Raw genomic sequence first — 23072 nt, forward strand, 5'->3', positions numbered from 1 at the left:
TTCAACATCAACTGAATTTTTGTTCTTTTAATCTCATTCTTCTAATTTTCTTAAAGCTAAAACTTGTCTATTTATATTCAGAATAAATAGCTTACTGCATTTCAATAAATTTCAAAATAATATGAATGAGTCTTCTATCAGTTTTTATTTTATTTTAATTAAATGTTAAATGATCAAAAGCTAACTATTAATGACCAATTTAGGATTAGAAGATAATTATTAAAGGTTAATATGGTAATTTAGGCTTGAAGATGAAGTCAAATAAATTGAAGGGCAATCATAGGTCAGAACTCTTGATATCTATATCTATATATCTATCTATCTATCTATCTATCTATCTATCTATCTATCTATCTATCTATCTATCTATCTATCTATCTATCTATCTAGATAGATAGATAGATAGATAGATAGATAGATAGATAGATAGATAGATAGATAGATAGATAGATAGATAGATAGATAGATAGATAGATAGATAGATAGATAGATCGATCGATCGATCGATCGATCTATCTATCTATCTATCTATCTATCTATCTATCTATCTATATGGATGGATGGATGGATGGATGGATGGATGGATGGATGGATGGATGGATGGATGGATGGATGGATGGATGGATGGATGGATGGATAGATAGATAGATAGATAGATAGATAGATAGATAGATAGATAGATAGATAGATAGATAGATAGATAGATAGATAGATAGATAGATAGATAGATAGATAGATAGATAGACACACACAAAACACAGACATGCAACGTTTACTGTACTAACTTAACTGAAATCATTTAAACATTCAAATATTTGTTTCCAATGTTCTCAGACCTATACAAAATAATGTTGTTTAAAATAAAGCAGCCCATGAATCCTAAAAGCTGCAAGTTAAAACTGCTGACATTAGACTGTTTTTAAAGCCATGTTTTTTATCTACTCGCGGAATTCCGCTCAGCTTGTTTGTATTTATTTTTTATCTCACAACAAGCAGCTCTTACGTTCCATCAGACGCAATGGGCACCAGCAGCTTCCCGCAGACTCAATGAAAACCCACCGGAGAAACAGGCATTTCTCTAAAATCTCTTGGAGGAAAAACAGAAGCCGTAACGCGCAGCCGTCCTTTCAAACGTGCGTGACCCAGAACAGCGCACAAGCATGTGGACTTAAACTGCGAAGCATCTGTCGCCAGACAGGCTGTGAATCTATCCCACCTCTGCGCATAGTGACCCACATGGAGCAGAAGCGAATCACACGGGAGCTATAAGAGACCCCCGTGATTGTCCTCAAATGAATTTAAAAAAAAAGGTGAGAAGGACGGAGGGAAGGAGGCGAGGGAGCGAGGAAGGAAAGAAACTCACCAGTAAAGTAGAGACAACCCATCGAGGCGCTCGGGTCCCTGTGGGAGGAATGGCATCGCGCCCCTGTGTGTGAGACCCAAAAAATGCCCACGCACATACAAAACACGCTCTGCTTCACACACTCGCAGACACACACGGGAAGCTGCCGGGAGGCTGAGAGGGGGAGACGGATGAAAGGAGACAGCAGCGGTGGTTCAAACCGGGTCGGTGCACCGAGCGGAGCGCACAAGGATGGAAATCCGCGCCGACAGGGAGAGACGCGCTTACCTTTCCCTCTAATCCACCCTGATACCCGTCCGTCACATAGATGGTCGTGCGCGCGCTGCACGCGCACACACGCAGCGTGCAGAGGACGCAGTTTAAAGCAGAAAAGCTGCGGGAGCGCCAAGAGCTTAAATGTGTTTAAAGCATGGCCTCAGTCAGCAAACAAACTGGAAACCGGGGGTTCTTTGCGTCCCACACATGCGCGACGTGGAAGCCGCGGCCTGGGGACCACCGCTGGTGGGATTTACCGGGAGACAGGAGAAGATGAAACTGAAATCAGGCTCATTATGTCAGGTGCCGCTGAAGGATTAGGGCTCTTTCAGAAACATCCAACTGGAGCAAACCAATGACTTCCCGTAGAGGAACTCAGTGGTGCTGAACTGGAGTGAACGGGATATGCATCTGGGTTTGAATTGGACTTGTTTACATTTTCTGCTGTCATAGGAACCTCAAGATGACTTGTCAGCATTATTGGAAACGTGCCAAATATAAACTCTGTTTAAGTCTTTTTTTTAAATCCTGTCTTACTTTTAATTCACAAAACGCAGCTCATTCTATAGTCTTGATATTTTATTCTTCACTTGTGCAGGAAAGATTTACAATAAATGTTATGTATAACAATATAACAGTGTAACGCAAAGAAAAAAAACATATTTAGCATACACAAGCAAACAAATCATATGCAAACACTGTGGAGTAGCGATAAAAACTGAACTAACTGAACAAGTGAGCTTTTCGACCACTGCATAACATTTTTATAGCCATAAATGAACAGAGATAGCACAGTTCATTTCCAATTCACGCAACGACTTAGAAAAACTATCCAATGTGCTCCATACATAGAAAAGTAATCTACAGGATTTCCATTATCTAAGGGCGTATTCGAAAGTTTGGATACTTTCATGTCAAAGGGATCCAGGTGCAGAATCTTTCAACCTAAAAATACATGTCCAGTTGCCACCTACCTTTATTCAAATAATTTATTTTTTTGAGAAAACCAGATCTACTCCCACCTTACTGCTAATCATCTGTTTGAGCAATTCGAGTCTGGTCAAATACACAAATGTTTCACAAATGTTCTGCTAGCTGACACCTGAGTCTGGGCTATTGACCTTACTTGTTGGTCTAAATATGAGTTTTACCTTAGAAACAAGTATATTTTTTTTCATACAGAATGAAATTTGAATCACTTGCAGGCTCTCAGACGGTAATCATTCTGTACAGTTTACACTTTTCAAATGACACGCTTCACAAGTTGTGGGTGGTGTTCCTCAGGGCTATGATTTATTATCTACATATTGTGTGCATTTGGCAAATCAATAATATAACTAAAGGTTATACAGGAAAATTAAGTCAAACCTATGACAAATAATTAAAGATATTATGTATCAATTAATGCTTAATCATCAATAATTAATGAACAAACTTAAGATAATAAAGCACAACCCTAATCAATAGTATACTTGTCAACATCAAGACAGTAATCATTAAGAACGCTCAATCTGTGCTGACAAAAGGTGAATTGTAATCTAAAAGTTATCAAAATAAAATTTGTTATAGCAAAAAGTGAAGAACAAAAAAACAAAGAAGTCCATAATTTTGGAGTGACCAGGATGATCCTACAATTTTGTCATATAAGACCCCCAGCCTTGAGATAGTAAAAAGTACATAACCTTGGTCTTCAGAGTGAAGGTAGATTCTCTTGAAGTCCCATTAATTAAATCTTTCTGAACAAACAGATGCATGGAAAGCCAAAGGTCACCTTTGTTATTTTTATCGTGATTCATGTTTTGTCTGACCAGATCTCGTTTGCAAACAGGACCTGACTGTTCTTAAAAAAATTCCTGCTAGTTGTGTCAGCCTGGTGACTCAACACATGGCTTGGCAATCTTGTGTTTTCAAACTTCCTCACTCGTTTCGCCATGTCAAAGTTAAATTGATGTCCTAACCCTGCGTCAGTCCAGGCTTAACCTGCAGGAGCCCTTTCAGAAATTACGTTTAAAAGATTTCAGCAATCGGGAACACTACAGGAACTGTGACTAACTCTGATTGAGAAACACATGAGCTTAAAAATAACAACGGGTTATTTTAGTAAGTATTCATATTAGTGTCTTAGATCGCTTAGATTAACGCAAAACAAGCAACAACATTTTTTTTTTCAAAAACAGGATTCAACACATACAACCTCACACAGTTTGCAAAAGGCAAAATAAATATCTGACTGAATGGATCTTTCATGTTTCAGAAAAATCAAAACCTAGTGGTTATGGTCTCTTTGGTGCCCCGCTGAAAGCCCATTGACAGGGCTACATCTAAAAAAACACATGAGATGGCTCCCTGAACTTATCACTCAGTTGGAGCTTTACTGCTAGCTTGGAATACTCCTGCTTTTTTGTTTGTTTGTTTGTTTGTTTGTTGCATGTATCCCATTTGGGCATCTCTGGAGTACCATATAGAGAAGCTGGTTGCCCACATGCACCAGGGCAGATTTGACCTGCGGAAAAGGGTGTGTGATTGACTTTGTTATATGAAGACGGGATTCAGCATCAAAGTAGGCAGGCCTTATTGATGTCATATTAACCTATGTCTGTCTGGCCCTCAACTATTTAGATTATGCACTGGAGCAAGGAACCGAGGTGATGAGGAAGGGATGGGTAGGTTTCATATCAAGAAAAGGAATGTAGAAGGACAGATGATGGCAGACTTTTAAAACAGGATGGAAATGGCTGCAATGAATACAAACATAGCCGGTCAACACATCCCCGGCAGCTAGAGGCCACCCAACGGGAGCCCACCCTTCCACGACCTGAGCTGAGCATCTTTGAAAACAACGCCACAACCAGGAGATTACCCCTAATTTTGACCCATGATGCCTTCAGAGACAGCAAGGCCATCCCCAAGATCCCATAGCCAAAGCAGCACAGGCATTTGGCTATGAATCCAATCAATTACTTTGACTCCAGTCATGTCTTGATAACATCAAAAGCTGGATGACTTTAAATTTCCTGCACTTAAATTCTGACAAGACAGAATTTGTAATCTTTGGACCAGAGTCCTCAAAAAATAAACGTCTTAATCAATCACTTAATCTGGGTGGCATTAACTTGGCCTCTGGTAATAAAGTTAAAAATCTTGGTGTTGCTTTCGACAAAGACATGTCATTTAAATCACATATTAAACAGGTTTCCAGAGTTTCCTTTTTTCACCTCAGGAATATCGCCAAAATTAGAAACATTCTGTCCAGGGGTGATGCTGAAAAACTAGTCCATGCATTTGTTACTTCAAGGCTGGACTATTGTAATTCTTTACTATCAGGAAGTTCACAGACTGTGCATCAATGTAACGCAGAAGCTTGTAAGTCCTGAACAGGGGAGAGAGACAGTGTCCAGTTTCACGGGTGGCTCTTGGCCTTGTTGATAAGGCTGTTAGCAGATGGGGAAAAAACTGTTCTTGTGACGTGAGGTTCTGGTCCTGATGGACCGCAGCCTCCTGCCAGAGGGAAGTGACTGAAATAGTTTGTGACTGGGGTGCCAGGGATCAGCCACAATCTTCCCTGCACGCCTCAGAGTCGTGGAGGCGTACAGGTCCTGGAGAGATGGAAGATTGCAGCCAATCACCTTCTCTGCAGACCGGATGACACGCTGCAGTCTGCCCTTGTCCTTGGCGGTGGCACCAGCGTACCAGATGGTGATGGACGAGGTGAGGATGGACTCAATGATGGAGGAGTAGAACTGCACCATCATTGTCCTTGGCAGGTTGAATTTCTTCAGCTGCCGCAGGAAGTACATCCTCTGCTGGGCTTTCTTGGTGAGGGAGTTGATGTTCAGCTCCCCCTTTAGTTCCCAGGAAGCGGAAAGACTCCACGGAGTCAATGGTGGAGTCACAAAGGGTGATGGAGGTAGCTGGGGCTGAGTTCTTCCTGAAGTCCACAACCATCTCCACTGTTTTTACAGCGTTGAGCTCCAGGTTGTTCTCCCTGCACCAGGTCACCAGATGGTCAGCCTCCCACCTGTAGGCGGACCCGTCACCATCAAAGATAAGTCCGATTGGAGTGGTGTCGTCCGCGAACTTCAGGAGCTTGACAGACAGGTGACTGGAGGTGCAGCTGTTGGTGTACAGAAAGAAGAGCACAGGAGAAAGACCACAGCCCTGGGGGGAACCAGTGCTGATGAGCTGTGGGTCAGTGTCACGTTTTCCCAGCTTTACGTGCTGCTTCCTGTCAGACAGAAAGTCTGTGATCCATCTGCAGGTGGAGTCGGGCACATTCAGCTGGGAGAGCTTCTCCTGAAGCAGAGCTGGGATGATTGTATTGAAAGCAGAGCTGAAATCTACAAACAGGATCCTGGCATAGGTTCCTGCAGAGTCCAGGTGCTGGAGGATGTAGTGGAGGGTCAAATTGACAGCCTGGTCTGCAGACCTGGTGGCTCTGTAGGCAAACTGTAGGGGATCCAGGAGGGGGTCGGTGATTTCTTTTAGGTGTGAAAGCACAAGGCGCTCAACTACAGAGGTCAGGGCGACGGGTCTAAAGTCATTAAGTCCTGTGATCCTTGGCTTCTTGGGAACAGGAATGATTGTGGAGGCTTTGAAGCAGGCTGGCACGTGGCAAGTCGTTAGTGAGGTTTTAAAAATGTCTGTGAACACTGAAGACAGCTGGTCAGCACAGTGCTTCAGGGTGGATGGATAGACAGAGTCTGGTCCAGCGCCTTTCCTGGGGTTCTGTCTTCTGAAGAGTTTGTTGACATCTCTCTCATGAATGGAAAGAGTTGTCACTGTGGGGGAGGATGAGGTGATCTGTTGGGTGGAGTCGTGGGGGGTGATTGCAGGACTGTCCCTTTGTCTGTCGAGACGACAGTAGAAGGTGTTAAGGTCGTTTGCTAGCCTAATAATCAAGCTCCATCATATATCAGAGCTCTGATTACCCCGTATGTTCCTAACAGAGCACTTCGCTCTCAGACTGCAGGTCTGCTGGTGGTTCCTGGAGTCTCTAAAAGTAGAATGGGAGGCAGATCCTTTAGCTATCAGGCTCCTCTCCTGTGGAACCAACTCCCAGATTAGGTCCGTGAGGCAGACACCCTGTCTACATTTAGGACTAATCTTAAAACTTTCCTTTTTGACAAAGCTTATAGTTAGAGTGGCTCATGTTACCCTGAGATACCTCTACAGTTATGTTGCTATAGGCTTAGGCTACTGGAGGACATCAGGGCCTATTTTTCTCACTCTACTGAGTTCTACTGTTCTCCAGTCTACTGTTCTCTAGTTTTGCATTGCATTGCATTGCATTGAAATGACTGTTGTCATTTCAGCTTTTAAGTTTTTGCTCTCTCTCTCTCTCTCTCTTTTTCTTCATAGTAGGTACACCTGGTCTGGCGTTCTGTTAACTGTGACATCATCCAGGGAAGACAGATCACCCGCTACTACCATCTAATGTAGAACAGATTACTGGATCAATGTGTGCTTCTGTGCTTTTTTGTCTCTGCTCTGTCTTCTCTAACCCCCAGTCGGTCGAGGCAGATGACCGTTCATACTGAGCCTGGTTCTGCTGGAAGTTTTTCCTTCCCACTAATGGGTGGTTTTTCTTTCCACTGTTGCTTCATGCTTGCTCAATATGAGGGATTGCTGCAAAGCCATGGACAATGCAGACGACTCTCCCTTTGGCTCTACGCTTCTCGAGGAGTGAATGATGCTTGTCGGGACTTTGAAGCAATCAACTGGTTCCCTTATATAGGATATTTTTGACCAATCTGTATAATATGATTGAATTTGACTTTGTAAAGTGCCTCGAGATGACATGTTTCATGAATTGGCGCTATATAAATAAAATTGAATTGAATTGAATTGAAATTGAAAATTAGGTCATGGACAAGAGAGGGCCACCCTGTGCACACGGAGCCCATCACCTCCACCCCACTGCAGCGTTTGCATGTGTGTCTGCGCTAACGTGAAAAATTATAATTCAATTCAATTTAAAAAACAGTGATGATAGTGGTTATATATAATATCATATTTCCAATGTCATGTCTGTGAGAAAGTGAAAGAAAAGTTATTAAATGACACGGAACATCACCCGTGATGTAATCAGTATTTACGGTTCAATTCTACCTGTAGCTGTGTTCTGTTAAGCCACAGAGTAATCTTTCCTTCCTGGACCATTTACATAAAGCCCGTTAACCGTGGCTACTGCCCGTGTTTCCCCCTCAACAGGCGGAAAAAAAACCTCCCCAAAAAAGGGGTCGGCAGTCAAGGCTCTCATTTGGGAATTTTTTTAAATGCATGTCTGAACAGGATCTTAGATCGAGAGCAGATGCATGCGTGCAGCTGCACAACCACCTTTTCTCAGAAATGAAGTCAATGAGTTTTTGAAAGATTTTTCTAAAGATAAAATCTGACAACTGGCATCACGAAGTTATGGTATTCAACAATGTCAAGCTGATAATTTAAGGCTTTAAAACAACTTATAGGGGATGTTGTTGTAAACCCCTGTTTGTTGTGAAGGTTTTCTCATGCTGCAGGGCTTTAGTAGTGTAGCAGATCAGTTGCTGAGTTTCCATTCTCTTGTGTCATGTCTAACAGGAGTCTGTGCCGGTAAAGTGTTGCAATCACACAGAATATGTTTTTTCTTTGCACTCTTCTGTGAATTGAATGCATGCGTCACTTTTAATTTTACGCAGTTTGACAGAACCAGTGTGGCAACCAGACGGGAACATCCCTCCAGTGGAAGCTATAAATACACCGGTGAAGGTCATTCACCCATTCATTTCTTCCTGCAGCTCCTCATGAATGAAACTCTTCCACTGGTGAGTAGTGGATTAATCTAATCTCTTCTAATTCTCTGCATTTAGAGTGGAAACGTACACTGTCAAATGTTACCACAGTGTGTGTGGGCAGACTTGCACTTTCACCACAAATGGGGAATTCTCAAACAAACTGCATTTTCCTATGCAGTTATGCACATTGAGGTATATAGAAATTATCATAATATATTATATGTCGCTTATTTGCTGTTTATCGTTATTATTAATTCAAAGGATGTAAAATATATTACTTTTTTCTGAACCTTTAAGAGGAAACAGTAACCATTTTGATTAGAAAGTTGATCAGAGTTCAGCTTTCTTATTGTTAAAATTTACAGTTTTAGTGATAGATGCTCCAGCCATTTTAATAATTTACACATTTAAAACACAGATGTTGCATTTTAATTTCACAAAAGTGAATGGGCATCGTGACTCAAGGTTCTTTGTGTGGCTTTTCTAACAGAGAAAAAAGGAAGAACACTAAAAGAGGAAGATGTAGATTTCCTAATTTACTCAACTTTCCCATGTTTGGCCATGCAAGTTGTTTGCCCTCATTATTACTTAATTACTAAAACCACAGCTGTGCTACTCAGCTGCACATTTTAAATTTCATTCTTTTCTTTATCACCACTGATTTTCTTTTCTGCAGGCTAAGCTTGCATATTTAAAAAAAAAATGGTCTCAGAACCAAACTTCACCGTGGTTTCAAACCTCACAACCCCTGCCCCTGGGGGTGGTGGATGCCCGCCTGTCGGCATCCAGCTGGAAGGCCTCATCATGCCTCCGGTCCTCATCATCGACGTTGTACTGGGGCTGATAGGAAACGTGGTGGCGCTGTGGATCTTCTGCTTCAAGATGAAGGCCTGGAACCCCAACACCCTGTTCCTCTTCAACCTGGTTATCGCCGACTTCTTTGCCCTGGTGAGTCTGCCGCTGAGGATCGACGCCTTGCTCCGCGGCCACTGGGTGTTTGGCGATGGCATGTGCCGGATAAACCTCTTCCTGATGTTTTCCAACCGATCAGCTAGCATCGCACTCATGACCGTGGTGGCAATCTACCGCTACTTCAAGGTGAGCAAAAAGAGATTCTTCATTTTTGAAACCAGGGGTTATTTTTGTAGGGCTTCTTATGAATGGTGCCTCTTCTTCTACTAGGGAGATTTTTCTACCTCTCGTGGTTGTTTCCTTACCAAAAATATTCACAGGAATCCCATTTTGTCAAAACGGAAAATTCTCTAAATTTCCCAGTTGAGGGTAGTTATATGTGGTGCCCGGCTGCTCTTGCTGATGAAAAAGAAGACATAATTTCCCTATTTTTTAGCAACAAGCAGGGGGTGTTTTCTCTTCACAAAGGGGTGCATACTCCTATTTGACTGCACATGCAAAAAGCAATAAAAAAAACTCATTCAGGGGAAACTAAAATCTATTAAATTTTTGAGATGGTGCTTGTGCACGGTAACATCTGTCTTTTGCCACCCTCGGCAATTCCCCACGTTGCTCATATTAAAAACAGCCTCTGCGTCTGGCTCTGGATGACCCCTACCACTCTCACGATTACACGCCTGGTTTGTGTTGAGTCGGTGTTTGCACAACCCCCAGAAAACAAATAAATCCAATTTTCTAAAATCTTTAAACACCCTACAGCATCACTTCTGCAGCCAGGCTGAATAGAAGTGAATAAAAATTGTTTAAAAATGGGAACTACAATGATGTGATAAAAGTAAAATGTCTTCTTGTTCCAGGTGGTCCACCCCCATCATCGCTTCAACCGCATGACCAAGCGGCAGGCTGCATTTGTCTCAGCATTCGTCTGGCTGCTGGTGATCAGTCCTAGGGTCCCCATGCTGGCCTACAACCACATCAAGGGCGCTGGCGAGAAGACCCAGTGCTTCTTCTTCACGTCCTACAAGGAGGCGTCCCGTGCCATCATCATCCTGGTGGGCATGCACCGCGCTTTGACGGTGCTGGAGTTCATCGTCCCCATGGCCATGCTGCTGTTTTGTTCCATCCGCATCTCCAGCTTCCTGAGGCAGAGGCAGATGGGAAAGCCGGACAAGGTGCGAAAGGCCATGAGAATGTGTGCTGCCATCGTGGCTGTGTTCCTCGTGTGCTTCCTCCCCACCACGGTGACCACGATCGGTGTATGGGTCATCCGCTCATACCGGCCATGGGACTGCGCCGCTTTCTACACTTTTACTCAGCTCACCATCGTGTCTCTGGGCCTGAACTTCCTGAACTCGGCTCTGGACCCGATCGTCTACGTCTTCTCGAGCTCAATGTTCAGGAAGGCCCTGCTGGGATTAGTGCCCTGCAGAAAAGGAGAAGGCCGGACCACAGAGTCCTCGTCGGGAACCCAAAGCACCACCCAGCAAGAACTAAAATCCCTCAGGACTGACAGAGGCAGTGAGGTCAATTAATGAGCGGACCTCAGCCAATATTGGAGCTAGACTCAGTCTTTAATTTCCTTTATATGTTTAAGACCTTTTATTTCATATTTGTAAACCATGGACTAAATCCTAGCTTTTTGTAGGACACATCTGTCTGTAAATCTAAAGTTTAGCATTTAAAGGCTCCTCTCCAAATGCAGTTTGATGGTGAAGTAGTAATCTTTTTTCTGGCTGTTTCATAGATAACACACTCACAGGTGCTACCGGAGGGCGACTGTGGCTTGATGAGTTGAGTAGTCGTTTTGCAGAATGTTGTTGGTTTGATTCCAGCTTCCCGTTGTCCCATTATATTGGGATATGAATGTGTGTGTGTGTGTGTGTGCGCGTTAGTGAGAGCGATTGGGTGAATGTGGCTCTAGTGTACAGCACTTTGAGTGGTCAGTATGACTGGTCAATGATTATAGTTTGTTGATGATTCAAAAGAAGCTACAAAGCTCTAGCTTCTCTTCAGGGACTTGTCATTTTTGATGCAGATTGTTTAGATTTGTACTAGCTAATGGTTTTAAGCATACGAGACATTTTAGGACACAAGAATAAGCATCCTAAAAACTAAAGATAATGTCCAGGCAAAAAGAAAAATCTTAGAAAAACTGTAGGGGGATCAGAGGCAAAGCTGCTCCTCAAGTGCATAGACATGAGGAGGATGTTGTGGGCTTCACTCTAAACTCTGCCTTTTTAGGGGAGGCACTTTTGGTTGGCATGCTAGGCCTGCTGTGAAGGACTGCAAACGCTTCATGGAGGGGATCAACCTGTCAGACCCAACAATTGTTTCCTTTTCTCCAAGGAGAATGTGCAGGAATTAATATGTGACTGTGCTGCACTATTTTTTGACATTGCTGTATGAAACAGCTAGTAATGCAGCAAGGAGCCATGTGGGAGCCAATGATGCACCACTGCTTTCAGGAACACAGCTGAGCTCTGTGGAGCAGCCTCACAACCAGTCCCAGAGATCTTTCCTCGCATCTCAGTTTTCATCATTCATCGCATCTGTCCGAGAAAGGCCACACGAGGGGGTAGGGAATGCCTCTGTGTGTCATCGTGGACAGGAGCTGTCACAAGGCCCGCCACAGCTCCATGTCAGTATTAAAAAGTAATGTTGGACTCCATGAATTTCTCTACACAAGTATCTCTGACATTTTAAACTTTGTTTGCACTGTTGGCAATTGATTGCTCTGATATGCCGTGTTTTGTAAATTTTGCACAGTTTTTATCTTACTTTTAATCTTTGCTACACTTTATACAAACATCTGCATCTCAAAATAAAGTGGAGTGGTTTTATTGTGTGCAACTTTTATAGTTTGAAGATAATCCGCAATGACATTTGTGTAGCAAAAATAATAATGAGAGAAATTAGGTTTTTTTCAATTCCTTCATCTAAAATTGCACTTTTTAGACATTGATTTAGTTACTATGGACCTACTAAAAATTCAAAATTACAATTAAGGCTATTAAGGTTGATTTGATGTACCTCATTCAAATGTCCCAAAAAGAAATTACAAAACGAAAAAATGTGAAGAGAAGTTGTAGCACACTTGCACTATGATTAGAGTTGAGGGTTAAACGAGATGAATAGGGTGTTTTCAGCTGACGTCACGCTCACGTGACTACTCAGCGCGTCCGCCATATTGGGTGGCAGTCGTTTCGCACCGTTGACCTGCATTGTATGACGCCTTAGGCAGTATTGGAAGTGAAAAATGGTGAAAACGTGTTTAATGGTTGGTTGCACGGCCCGTGGAGGTGGAGATCAACGCTTTCTATCGCCTACCAGCCGTAATAGTGAATCAGTGTGAAAAAAAAAAAAAAACAGCTGTCTGAACAACGCCGTCACCTATGGCTGACACGGATATCCAGGTCCGATTTGGACGGTGTTAAACTGGAATACGCCAGAGTCTGCGGTGCTCACTTTGTCACAGGTAATTAACTGTTAAGTATTTAAAACATATAAGAAGAATATATTAATAATAGGGCTTGGGCGTTATGACTTATTACTTTCCACGGCTGTCGTGTTGACTGCCTCCGCCGCCTCTACTGCCTATTACTACCGCATACTGTACTCCCTCTCTCAGCCGTGTTTTAATTTGATTAATTTCACCTTAACTTGATTTCAACCATGGTAAACCGTTGCTGTATTGTGGGCTGTAACAGCGCAACACATGATCGCCATGGGAAAAACATAGAAACAGATTAATTTTCCACCGCTTTCCTGCCTGGAGGCGCAACCACGGAGAACAACTGTTAGCGATAACAAAGAGTCGGCTCGCTTGGATCGCGGCTGTAAGTCGACCGAACATAACTTTCCACAGTATCCCGATGTCAATGAGAGTGTGTTCTAAACGTTTGAAACACATAGCAGCAAGTTAAAAGTACATTACATGCGCGAGTGGTTGTTAGCGCTAACGGTTAGCATGAGCCAGAGCCCGGCTGAGCGCAGCTTACCTTTGAACGAGTTACAGAGATAAAGAGATCGTCGGCTCGCTTGGATCGCGGCTGTAAGACCGAACATAACTTTCCACAGTATCCCGATGTCAATGAGAGTGTGTTCTAAACGTTTGAAACACATAGCAGCAAGTTAAAAGTACATTACATGCGCGAGTGGTTGTTAGCGCTAACGGTTAGCATGTGCTAACCCGTCTGTACGCAGCTTACCTTTGAACGAGTTGCTGTGTTCCCACTGTTTGCTGGCTTTATGATCTGCAGCTCCTACCGGCGCCAATACGGTAAATACAACTTAATTTTGCACTGGTCATTGTTCTGCTTAAATAATTAAAGCCGCGAGCGGCGTCGATCGGCCTTGCAGCCAAGCGCCTTAGCGCACCGCCCGCCTGCGGCGGGCGGTGCAACACATTTGCGTCGGATTGTTTACATTGTTACCATCTTATTAAAACTCACCCGTCCACGTATGATGGCGATTTCCTTGATGTACATAACCAGATGTGAACTGGTTGTGAGCCTCTAGATCCTTGTAAGCTCTCATTTCCTCAAGAGTGTGCAGAGGGTTTTCACCGAACACCAGGTAATGCACTATGTCGCCGTGCTCTACATTTGGCCAATCATCTGGATAAGTGCTAAACAAGGCACCGTGGAGGGCATAGGGGTCCATATGGTCGATCACGGAACATTTCCTCAGATATACGTCCTTATCTGGTCGCTCTAGCGTGCTGGCGTACTTATCCATTCGCGATACGATAATACGTGTAAGACAACTAGAGATAAGGAAGTGTGCCACCCAATATGGCGGACCGGAAGTTGGCCAGTGACGTCAGTGAAAACACCCTATTGAGTCAACATTGAGTCAACAAAAGAGAGCGTCTTATTCCGTGTGAAGAAAGAGAAAATGCGCCATCTAGTGGACAGATCACAGCTACACATGTAGTGGTGTGTATGACTTTTATGTTCGGAGAAGCTAGACAGCCGTTTCAGGTGGACCTATAACTACAATAATTATATAACAACATTTAACTGACGCAGACAGAGATACAACGGGCAGGAAAAGATAAATGAAGCTAATTAGCATCTTTTTTTTTACAAACCTGGCTGAGGGGCTTTAAATCAGTGAGAATTTCATTAATACTTTCACTTTATCAAGGAAACATTTTAACATGTAACTTTTCTGCACGCAGCAACAGAAAGTTGGTGAAATCTTCAATAGCATTGCTGGTATGATGCTTGTTTCAGAACCAGAGGCCAACTAATCTCCCACAGGACTGTTTACGCTGTTGGGCCGACATCCTGTCCTCTGGTAAACACATGCATCTTAGAGATTTAGCAGTTTCTTACACAAGATTAAATAATTGAAATTGTTCTGGTGCAAAACTACTGATGAACATGCATATGTGCAAAGTAATACACTCCTCTGCCTCTCCAGACTCCTACAGGATGGCTCTGATGTGTCTAAGCTGCTTTTATAGAACTTAAATACATGCAAAGCTTAATATATAAATTAAATAAATACTTTTAAAGATAAAACCGTTATGTAGAAAACAAAGTTTTTGATTCTAAAAAACTTTGTTTTTCAGAATCAAAAACAAAGGACACATGTCCTTAGATTCATCCACTTGCAAACAGGATTTATCTTAATTTAAATCTGGTCACTCAGATCAAATTTGAAGGCCCAATGTCATCAGAATCAGAATCAGATCAGAATCAGAAATACTTTAATAATCCCAGAGGGAAATTGTTGTTTCAGTACAATCGCCATGAGACGATTTACTGAGGCCTTGCTGCCAAGGAACTGCCTTACATGGTGCCCACACGGCGCACCGTGAAATCTTAATTTATCTTAATCTTAATTAACCATTATGAATCTTAATGGTAAATTAAGATTTTTGGCAAATGTTTGAAAGATCCAGACTGCAAGGACACAGGTAGTCTATTTTATATATTTGATGGGCATTTATATTTTGAACAACTTTTTGTTCAAATGTTTTGTAGGGCTAGGCAGTAAATTAATATATATCGCGATAGACACCTGATCAATATCAAAATAAAATATGTCCGATAAAATAATTATCCATATCAAGTGAAATGAAAAACTTATATTGTGATATTTTCAGCCATATCGCACAGCCCTAATGTTTTGGTTTATACCTTTTAGAAACTTGAGATGTTTTTTTTGTAGAACTTTTGGGTTCAGTCAGCATCCACCTTCGTCTACATTTAACCATAACAAGTGCAGAAATTGTTCTCATAAACACATTATATTTAAACAGAAATCCTGTTTGAACACAAATCACTAACACTAACAAATAACTAACACACACGCTGTAATAATTTAACTTTATTCTGCAGGGGTAGTATTACTACAAAGGTTTTAGTTTTGGCTGTGACCAGCATAAGCCAGCAGTTTATTGGACAAGGATTTTCTTTTTTATAAATCTGCAAACCGTATTCTTCAAAGTAATTAATCCTTTCATTAAGAAATGACTAACAGGATTAAACATAAAAGTTTCATGAATCAAGGCAAGGCAAATTTATTTGTATAGCACATTTCAGTACAGAGACAATGCAAAGTGCTTTACATGATTGAAATGTAGGAAAATGAAACAGAATAAAAGCAAGCAGGAATAAAATGCAGAAACAAAACAGGACATGGGGAAATAAAAATTAAAAGCAAACAATTAAAAACAGTTTGAATACAAACTAAACTAATTATATTTCAGTAATACAGTTCAATTAGAACAGTCGAAGGCAATCCTAAACAGATGTGTTTTTAATCTTGATTTAAAGGAACTCAGGCTTTCCGCACTTTTACAGTTTTCTGGAAGTTTGTTCCAGATCAGTGGAGCATAGGAACTAAATGCTGGTTCTCCATGTTTGGTTCTGGTTCTAGGTATGCAGAGTAGGCTGGAGCCAGAAGACCTGAGTGGTCTGGAGGGTTGATACACTGATAACAAGTCTGTGATGTATTTAGGTGCTAAGCCATTCGGGGATTTATAGACTAACAGAAGTATTTTAAAGTCTATTCTCTGAGATACAGGGAGCCAGTGTAAGGACTTTAGAACTGGGGTGATGTTCTCTACTTTCTCGGTCTTAGTGAGGACGCGGGCAGCAGCGTTCTAGATCAGCTGCAGCTGTCTGATCCACTTTTTAGGCAGACCTGTGAAAACACCGTTGCAGTAATCAATCAAAGTAGTTTATTTTTCTGATAGAAACACAGAGGAGATTTCCAGGCTGCATCCGAAAAGGCCTAATAGGTAAGGGATCTTTAGCCAAACCGGCAGAGTGTCAGCATTCCCATGAGAAGTGCTGTTTCCCTACGATAGAGTTCTTACTGTTGACCTGATGAAAGGTCAAGGAACAGAAGCTATGAGCTATCATTAGAACATTTCAGATGCAGCCCCAGAGTCTGTCAGCTCTGGCACGTCATAGTGACAAACACAACATCAACATCTGGTGAATGAATGAGGCGACTGGAGTATTTTAAATCTGCTCTATTTGCTAAGACACGGAATTTGTTATGTAATTATGTTCCTCATGAGTTTCAGTGACTGGTTAGGATGATTCAGGCTAGGTGAACTGGGTCTAATCATTTATTTCTGTGTTTGTTTAAGTCTAAACATTCACCCAGCTGCTAAAATTCGGAGAATGTTCACAACCCAAACACATCACGTGCAGGTTCACTGTACTGGACGAATCTTCATGCTGATGGCCTTTAGGGAATAGCCCCGACCCTTCCAGGAGCTCCACTCCACTCCGATGGCAAAAAGAGAGCTGTCAGCCCCCCAGCGGTACACACCATTTGGGTTTGCATTGTGACAGTCAGAGAACCAGAACCCCGCGATGAACGATCGGGCACAGTTCTTCCCCCAGATGTCCTGATCTTTGTCGAATGTAGAGAACTTTTGTCCACTGACGATACTCAGAGAATCCTCTGAAGAAACACAAAGAAACATAATGTCACACTAAATTTTCCTCACATTATGTTCTTAACTTTCTTAACTATCTTCCAACAAGTTTTTATCTCTTGGCAAAAAAAAACTTTAATAAACTCTTAGAAATCTGATGTTGATGAGTCACTTCTGAATCAAATCGGAAAACAGTTATTCACTAATCATAACTATTGCCAATTCAAAAATTGAAGAGTAGTCGGTTGCATTCCACCCCCATCAGCGCTTTCTAAAGCCTATCTAAATTAGAAACAAAATCCCTTAACGCCCCCCACTCAGTGAAATCATATCCAACTGAAAATATACGTCAAAGATGCTAAAAAATATATATTTAACTGAACTGACAGATTTCAGCAATATTTTTTGATACAAGAGTTCATTGTAGTTACTTTTTATAGACCCAGCTAATGCTTAACATTTTAAAACAAAGTTATATCACCAGACACAAAGAGAAACCTATTGTCACCCACCTGCTCCCCCACTGTTGAATTCAGACAGATGCAGTTTGTAGCCATCAGACTCTGGGCCGACAGAGAACGAAGTGTAACGGGCGTAGGCTTTGTTTCCTTCAAAGTCCTCCATGTCGACCAGCAGCTCTGTCTTTTTCCTCTGAGTCAGGTGGAAGATGTTCTCCAGACCTGAAGCACGGAACAGAGTCTGATCTCTCTGAAATTTTCGAGCATTTTCTCTGAACTTTATGACTACTGTTTCGGTTTCACATCTCACCAAGCCAGTACTCTCCTGCGGCGTTCCCAAAGCCAAACTTGTACTGATCCCATGGCCTGTAGAAGTTCACTGAGCCGTCCATCCTCCTCTGGAAAACCTGGAGGAAGACGAAGGTTAAAACCAGCTGAAGACAGCTCAAGTTTCCTCACAATTAGCCTTGTAGCGTTTATGAATTGTTTTGTGTTGGGTTTCTGAACAGCTGCAGGCCTATCATTTCTGTGCGGGTTTCAGTAAGAAGAGTCAAAATAAAGGCAGTGTTTAAGAAACTATTTAATTTAGAGTGCTTGTTAGAAAAGCAGCAGATATAATCGATCTTCCTGGTTGTGCACAATGTTAGGCAAACATGTGACATGAGATATTGCTCGTGAATTTCACAATATCAAAATCACTTGAGATAAGTGACCAAATACATTAAGGAAATTTCTATTGATTTTTAATGTGACCAGTTGACTACCGCTAAGAACCCAAGTCTTCAACAAATCATATGCAATATATTAAAGTTCATGCAACCCTGGTGCGTACTGCAATTGAGCAGTATTGGACTAAACATGTAGAATACATAGTCGAAATTTGGAGTCAAAATCTGTTAATACAGGGTGTTGTATTATTAGTATGAGTCTACTCTGTAGAGTGTATATTTGTAAATCTGACTCTGATGACGTCAGTGCCTCACCAGCTATGAACCCTACTGCACGTCACTGATATATATATATATATATATATATATATATATATATATATATATATATATATATATATATATATATATATATATATATATATATATATTCCAAACCTTTTTTAATGGTTTTCCTCAACAAACTGAAAAAAAGTAGAAACATTTAAAAGAAACAAGCCTTACGGTCCACTTTCCTTCCAGAGAGTCCATGTCACAGTAAACCTGCAGACACAAATGTAGTGGCTGAATGTTAATCAGGCCTACAACAATGATGCTGTTTTAGGTACGGCTACTTGTTTCTGATTTTTCACAAACAAAAAACAGAACCAGAGTCCGATTGAATTCCTACTGGACCCGAAGCATGTCGAACACTGAGCTTCATCAAGTATGAATCAACAACAGATAAATCAGCGTTTGAAAGCCAAGAGCATCTCAACAGATGACAAATTTGATGTTTGCAGTTTTTGTTCAGGGTTGTTCCTGAAAATGTATCAGATGTTAAATTATCTGTTAAAAAGATGCACTGACACAACCATATACCACAATACACCACAACCATGTTACTATGCATTTGAAATGTTGTTAACATATCAATTACTGATCATCAAATTATTGGCGGGGGTTTTGAGCGAACCTGAATAGCAGACGTGGTTCCGATGGGATAGATGGTGTAAACTCCGCTGGGTCGGCTGCTATCTTGGTTGTAGACATCGCTGCAGTCCAGAGGGAGGTTGAGATCTGAGCAGCTAGTCACCACAGGAACCAGGATCAGAACCAAAAGCAGCTACAGCACAGGAATACTTGATTCAGTATAATCCAAAAGAGTGAGAACTTTTCTTATCTTCAAATAAAACTATGATTCCAAACAAAGCAGTAGAAACTAAAATCTAACAGATTTGTTTCACATAGAAATACAAGAGAAAAGGAGATAAAAGTTCTCAAGGGGAACAGTTTTATGTCTTCTAAAGAATAGTTTACAAAAACTTAAATTAACTTTTCAGGTCCAAAGCTAGAGAGGAACATTCAGAATCCTGTCTTTAATATCTCAAACTCACCTTCATGGCCATTGTTCTGCAGCAAGGATCTGAAATCTAACAGATGAAGTTCTGCAGTAGTGAACTGATAAGTGTCTCCACTGCTTTTATAATCCTCACATTAATGGGTTGTTGAAACTTGACGGTCCTGTAAATGAATGACAAATTAAAGACTTTGGACCAGAGAGTTTTCTATGTATTGGACAATTCTACTGGAAAAAAAATCACAGCCTTTGCACAGATACATGGTTGCGAAATTCTAGAGAAGCTCATATTGTGCAACTAAATATACAGAGAAGACAGTGTGGCTGAATGTTTAAAGATTAATACTCACAGCCAGGGGTGCCTCTAGAACTTTTTATAAGGGTGGCCATATGGGGTGTTGTTGTCAGATTTGATCTAAACACCCTCCTCCATCCTTCTCTATTTTGGGTTTAAGCTCAGACTAGCTAGGGTTCTAAAGACATCTGAATGTAATGAGTATTACCCTGCTTAGAGCTCCTGTGAGACCTTTCAGCTGGATAAGTAGGACACAACCAATCTATAAACCACCTCCCTCTTAGGATAAAGATAGCCAGAAAGATGAGAAAGAGGCTACATCAGTATTACAGGAGGATTCATCCCAGATCTCGACAGGACAAAAAGAGGACTCCCCTTTATCTTCCAAAGAGAACCAAAAACCTCCATCCCCACGAACACCGCTCCAGACCGCACCCACCTCCCCATGTTCTCCACAAAGCCAGATGTTCCTTTTCTGGAAATGTTCTCATAAAGGGAACAAAGTATTTAAGATTCGCCTACAGTTGACATCCTGTCCATATAGCCATTCTGACAACCCCAACTCTGTGACTAAACCAGAATCTTCTAAAAGCCGCAGAGCCCCAGATCCTCCCCCTCTACGTATCAAGGAACATGCCTGTACTCAGGACCTTCAGATAACTTGTCTGTTATACGCACCGGGCCCTTGCAGCAACCTTATCAGACATAACAGTTACCAGCATCAGCTTGGGCCTCTTTTCAGAGAATATGGAATATATGTGATGATACATTGCAGAAAAAAGAAAAACCAAAGGGTAACAAACAGGAACAAACACTTAAAAGTCATAAACTGACAGATGCAAGCTGCCACGGAGACATCAACCACTAAGTCATATAAACTGGGTTAATTACACACTAGATCTATGTCAGGAAAATCCCTTTTAATTAATGACTTCAATATTGACAATGATCTTGATGTTATGTTTTTAACAGAAAAATGGTTACATGAACTTAATGTTCATGTAACCATGAACATGTAAGCAGATAGGATGTATCAGTGACCTCCTATCTGTGATATCAGTTGATTATAACTTATTTAAATGTTCTGGGAGACTTCAACTTTCACGTTGACAACCCTGAAGACAGAAGTGCAAAAGAACTGTGTGACACACTTAGAAACTTTGTTTTAACACAACATGTTAAACAGACAATGCACAAACAGGGACATATTTTATACTTGATCATCACTGAAGGTCTAAAGATTTCTAATGTCAGTGTAACTGATGTTGCCCTATCTGATCACTTTTCTGTTACCTTTGAAAGCATCATGTTATGCCATAAGCTGGTTGAATATGCTTATTATTATTATTAATTATAATTTGGTATTATAATTTAAATATAAAATCATTCAACTCAAATTTCCGCTATAACAAATATAGTTCAAATGGTTGTGATGTTAGCTATAAGCTTGTAAGTATTTATACCACTAATGCATTAGTTAATTTGCTGTTATGAACTCATTTGTGCTGGGATAAATGATCAGGTCGGACTGTTAACCGATGAGGTTTATCCAGCAGGCTGTGAGAACCCCAATGTAACTGCAATTAGAGTTTAAATCCTTATCCCTTATCAATTCAATTCAATTCAATTCAATTTTATTTATATAGCGCCAAATCATGAAACATGTCATCTCAAGGCACTTTACAAAGTCAAGTTCAATCATATTATACAGATTGGGTCAGATTATACAGATTGGTCAAAAATGTCCTATATAAGGAAACCAGTTGATTGCATCAAAGTCCCGACAAGCAGCATTCACTCCTGGGGAAGCGTAGAGCCACAGGGAGAGTCATCTGCATTGTACATGGCTTTGCTGCAATCCCTCATACTGAGCAAGCATGAAGCGACAGTGGGAAGAAAAAACACCCATTAACGGGAAAAAAAAACCTCCGGCAGAACCGGGCTCAGTATGAACGGTCATCTGCCTCGACCGACTGGGGTTACAGAAGACAGAACAGAGACACAACAAGAGAAACAAAAAAGCACAGAAGCACACATTGATCTAGTAATCTGTTCTACATTAGATGGTAGTAGCGTGTGAGCCGTCTTCTCTGGATGATGTCACAGTTAACAGAACGCCAGACCAGGTGTACCTACTATGAAGAGAAAAGAGAGAGAACAGAAAGTTAAAGCAGAAATGACAACACATAATGCATAATTGAAGAACAGTAGAACTCAATATAGTGAGAAAATTAGATCCTGATATACTCCAGTAACCTAAGCCTATAGCAGTAAAACTATAAAGGTAGCTGAGAGTAACATGAGTCACTAGTTATAATTTTTGTCAAAAAGAAAAGTTTTAAGCCTAGTCTTAAAAGTAGACAGGGTGTCTGCCTCACGGACCAAAACTGGGAGTTGGTTCCACAGGAGAGGAGCCTGATAGCTAAAGGATCTGCCTCCCATTCTACTTTTAGAGACTCTAGGAACCACCAGCAGACCTGCGGTCTGAGAGCGAAGTGCTCTGTTAGGAACATACGGGGTAATCAGAGCTCTGATATATGATGGAGTTTGATTATGAAGGGCTTTATACGTTAGAAGAAGAATTTTAAATTATATTCTTGATTTAACAGGAAGCCAATGAAGGGAAGCTAAAATTGGAGAAATATGATCCCTCTTGTTGATTTTCATCAGAACTCTTGCTGCAGCATTTTGGATCAGCTGAAGGCTTTGAACTGCATTTTGTGGAATTCCTGATAGTAAAGAATTACAATAGTCCAGCCTTGAAGTAACAAATGCATGGACCAGTTTTTCAGCATCACTCCTGGACAGAATGTTTCTAATTTTGGCGATATTCCGGAGGTGAAAAAAGGAAACTCTGGAAACCTGTTTAATATGGGATTTAAATGACATGTCTTGGTCAAAAATAACACCAAGATTTTTTACTTTATTACCAGAGGCCAGGTTAATGCCACCCAGATTAAGTGATTGGTTAAGAAGTTTATTTTTTGAGGACTCTGGCCCAAAGATTAAAACTTCGGTCTTGTCAGAATTTAGATGCAGGAAATTTAAAGTCATCCAGCTTTTGATGTCATCAAGACATGACTGCAGTCGAAGTAATTGATTG

At 41.2% G+C, this 23072-nt stretch overlaps 3 protein-coding genes across 3 annotated transcripts in view; 1 reads left to right on the forward strand and 2 right to left on the reverse strand.

Annotated features, from left to right (window-relative positions):
- stxbp4 (syntaxin binding protein 4) overlaps positions 1-1624 on the reverse strand; it is a 67409-nt gene extending 65785 nt beyond the window's left edge. Inside the window, exon 1 of the mRNA XM_036142360.1 lies at positions 1364-1624. Within this exon, the coding sequence (XP_035998253.1) occupies positions 1364-1419 (56 nt within the window). The 5' untranslated portion in view covers positions 1420-1624. The remainder of the gene's footprint in view (positions 1-1363) is intronic.
- Positions 1625-8121: 6497 nt separating this feature from the next.
- On the forward strand, positions 8122-11173 carry LOC118564309 (hydroxycarboxylic acid receptor 2-like). The gene is made up of 3 exons (XM_036141701.1): positions 8122-8421; positions 9068-9489; positions 10161-11173. Exons 2-3 carry the CDS (start codon positions 9094-9096, stop codon positions 10833-10835), a joined length of 1071 nt encoding a protein of 356 aa, XP_035997594.1. The 5' UTR covers positions 8122-8421; positions 9068-9093; the 3' UTR covers positions 10836-11173.
- Positions 11174-16484: 5311 nt separating this feature from the next.
- Positions 16485-19838, reverse strand: LOC105924716 (microfibril-associated glycoprotein 4-like). The gene is made up of 6 exons (XM_036142361.1): positions 19712-19838; positions 19291-19440; positions 18840-18878; positions 17978-18074; positions 17722-17889; positions 16485-17235 (listed from the first exon to the last, which is right to left on the reverse strand). Exons 1-6 carry the CDS (start codon positions 19721-19723, stop codon positions 16982-16984), a joined length of 720 nt encoding a protein of 239 aa, XP_035998254.1. The 5' UTR covers positions 19724-19838; the 3' UTR covers positions 16485-16981.
- Positions 19839-23072: the final 3234 nt, after the last annotated feature.

Source organism: Fundulus heteroclitus, chromosome 10 (assembly GCF_011125445.2).
Source record: "Fundulus heteroclitus isolate FHET01 chromosome 10, MU-UCD_Fhet_4.1, whole genome shotgun sequence".
In the NCBI taxonomy this organism is placed as follows: Eukaryota; Metazoa; Chordata; class Actinopteri; order Cyprinodontiformes; family Fundulidae; genus Fundulus; species Fundulus heteroclitus.